At 50.2% G+C, this 2,211-nt stretch overlaps 1 protein-coding gene across 1 annotated transcript in view; it reads right to left on the bottom strand.

The window, feature by feature from the left end:
* LOC101986526 (chymotrypsinogen B) overlaps positions 1-1,285 on the bottom strand; it is a 5,139-nt gene extending 3,854 nt beyond the window's left edge. The window contains exon 1 of the mRNA XM_005345649.2: positions 1,197-1,285. Within this exon, the coding sequence (XP_005345706.1) occupies positions 1,197-1,248 (52 nt within the window). The 5' untranslated portion in view covers positions 1,249-1,285. The remainder of the gene's footprint in view (positions 1-1,196) is intronic.
* Between the last annotated feature and the right edge of the window lie 926 nt (positions 1,286-2,211).

Raw genomic sequence — 2,211 nt, 5'->3', positions numbered from 1 at the left:
CCTGCTCTTCCAAAGGTCCTGAGTTCAATTCCCAGCAACCACATGGTGGCTGACAACCATCTGTAATGAGATCTGGTACCCTCTTCAGGCCAGCACACAGACAGAATATTGTATGCATAATAAATAAATAAATATTTAAAAAAAAAGAAGCATTTGGCTGAGCAGTGGTGGCAGACACCTTTAACATTCGGGAGGCAGAGGCAGGCGGATCTCTGTGAGTTCGAGGCCAGCCTGGTCTACAGAGTAAGATTCAGGACAGCCGGGGCTACTGAGGCTGAAGAGATGGCTCAGAGGGTAGTAACTTTCATGTTTGGATAATGACCTCAGTTCAGATCCCTGGCACCCATGTAAAGGAAAAGAGTAGGCTGGTATAGTAACAAATGCCTCTAGTCACGGTTGCTCTGAAGGTTGAAGCAGGAGAATTGCTTGAGCCCAAGAGTTGCCAGGCTGAACAACAGGGTGAGATGGTGCTTTCAGAACAAAATAAGCAACAGCAATTTAAAACAAAATGGGAGGGCTAGATTGTAATTCTGGCGCTTGGGAGATGAAGGCAGGAGGGTCAGGATGGACTACGTAAGACCGTCTCTGCAGAAAGCCTCATTTCCCAAGTGCTAAGACTACAGGCACGCACCACCACATCTGGCCAATCTCTCCCCTTTTGTCTTTACTCGTTATTTTCTTTGTTTTATAAATGAAAGCAAAATCTTAAGATGGAGGTGGTGGCTGGCATTAAGTCTTTAACCTAAGTACTTGGGAGGCTGAGGCAAAAGGATTGCTCTAAGTTTGAACCTGCCTAGGCTGCACAATGAATTCTAGGCTAACCTGGGCTACAGAGTGAGACCCTATCTCAAACAAAACGAAAAAAGCAAACAACAGAAAGAAAACAAAATGCCTAGCATTTGCCAGCATGGTAACTAAGCCCCGCCCCCCCCAGAGACAGGCAACTGACTCCTATGTGCCACGGCACCCCCTCTTCAGCCACATCGGGGGTCTACAGGCCCTACTGAGCCCTGGTTTGTCTTTTTGTTCCTGAAGTAGGGTGTAAGGGCCCTGAAAGTCCTAAAAGGATCCCCGTCCTCCCTGAGGTTTCAGGGTGCTGGTCCTGATTCAAACAGGAAGGGTAGGGGATTAGCTCTTCCAGGGTAAACCCCCTCTGTCTCCTCTCCCTCTGATGGAGCCTGAGCCCCAACACTTACCAAAGGTGGCCCCCACAAGGGCAAAGCAGGACAAGAGCCAAAGGAATGCCATGGTGTTGGTGAGGAAAGTGAGGCTTGCCTACTCTGAGACTCTTTTATATCCCCTAGAGTCCTCAAGCCCCGCCCAGTCCCTGTGACCCTCGCCAACTTGGTCCAAGAACTACCCTCCGTGTTATCCAGAGACCTTGGACAGAAGTAGTGGCCAAGCCCCTTATCACTGTCTAGTTTGGCTCTTAGCCTGTAATGCCCAACCCATGGGAAAAGGACAGCCGTCCTGATAGACCAATGCCCATGAGCCTTGGTGGTGCCCAATATCCCCAAGGCCCTGTGGACAAGATCCTGCTGGACCGGGAGCACATGCCCTGCAGAGCCCTGTGCATGCATTCTTCCTGGGAGGGGGGTTAGGAGACTTGGTGCCCATCTCGATGACACGGAGAAGCTTCTAGTTCTTAAATGAAGGCAGTTCCAGGATGGATTCAAAGAAGCTGGTGATTGGGAGGCCTCAGAGCAGATGGCTGACCCATGACCATAAATGTTGGTTACACGGCCAGTCAGGATTATCCAGGGATCACCTTGTCCCCAGTCCCACCAACCAGTCTGAGGGTGGAGAGGAGGAACAGGAAGGGTCCTAGACAACAGGACAGTAACCCTGGAGTGTCTACTGTGATCAATGGATTCCTTCCTGTGATAATTCACAACCTGTGGAATTAGCCTTGGGGCTGGGAGTGCCTGTCTAACACACTGGAAGCGCTGGGTTCAATCCCCACCACATCACACCACGGTGGTGGAGACTATAATCTAAGCATTCCGGGGTGAAGGCAAGAGAATCAGAAGTTCAAGGTCACTCTCGGCTACAAAGCAAGTTCTAGGCTAGCGTGGGCTACTTGAGAGCCTGTTAAGGAGGAGGAGAGTCTGTATTTGGGTAAAGTTTTAGTTTCTTTTTAAGAAGACATATTTAGCTGGGCGATGATGGCGCACGCCTTTAATCCCAGCACTCGGGAGGCAGAGGCAGGCG

Source organism: Microtus ochrogaster, chromosome 4, assembly GCF_000317375.1.
Source record: "Microtus ochrogaster isolate Prairie Vole_2 chromosome 4, MicOch1.0, whole genome shotgun sequence".
Taxonomy (NCBI): domain Eukaryota; kingdom Metazoa; phylum Chordata; class Mammalia; order Rodentia; family Cricetidae; genus Microtus; species Microtus ochrogaster.
This window is presented reverse-complemented; position numbering and strand designations above follow the sequence as displayed.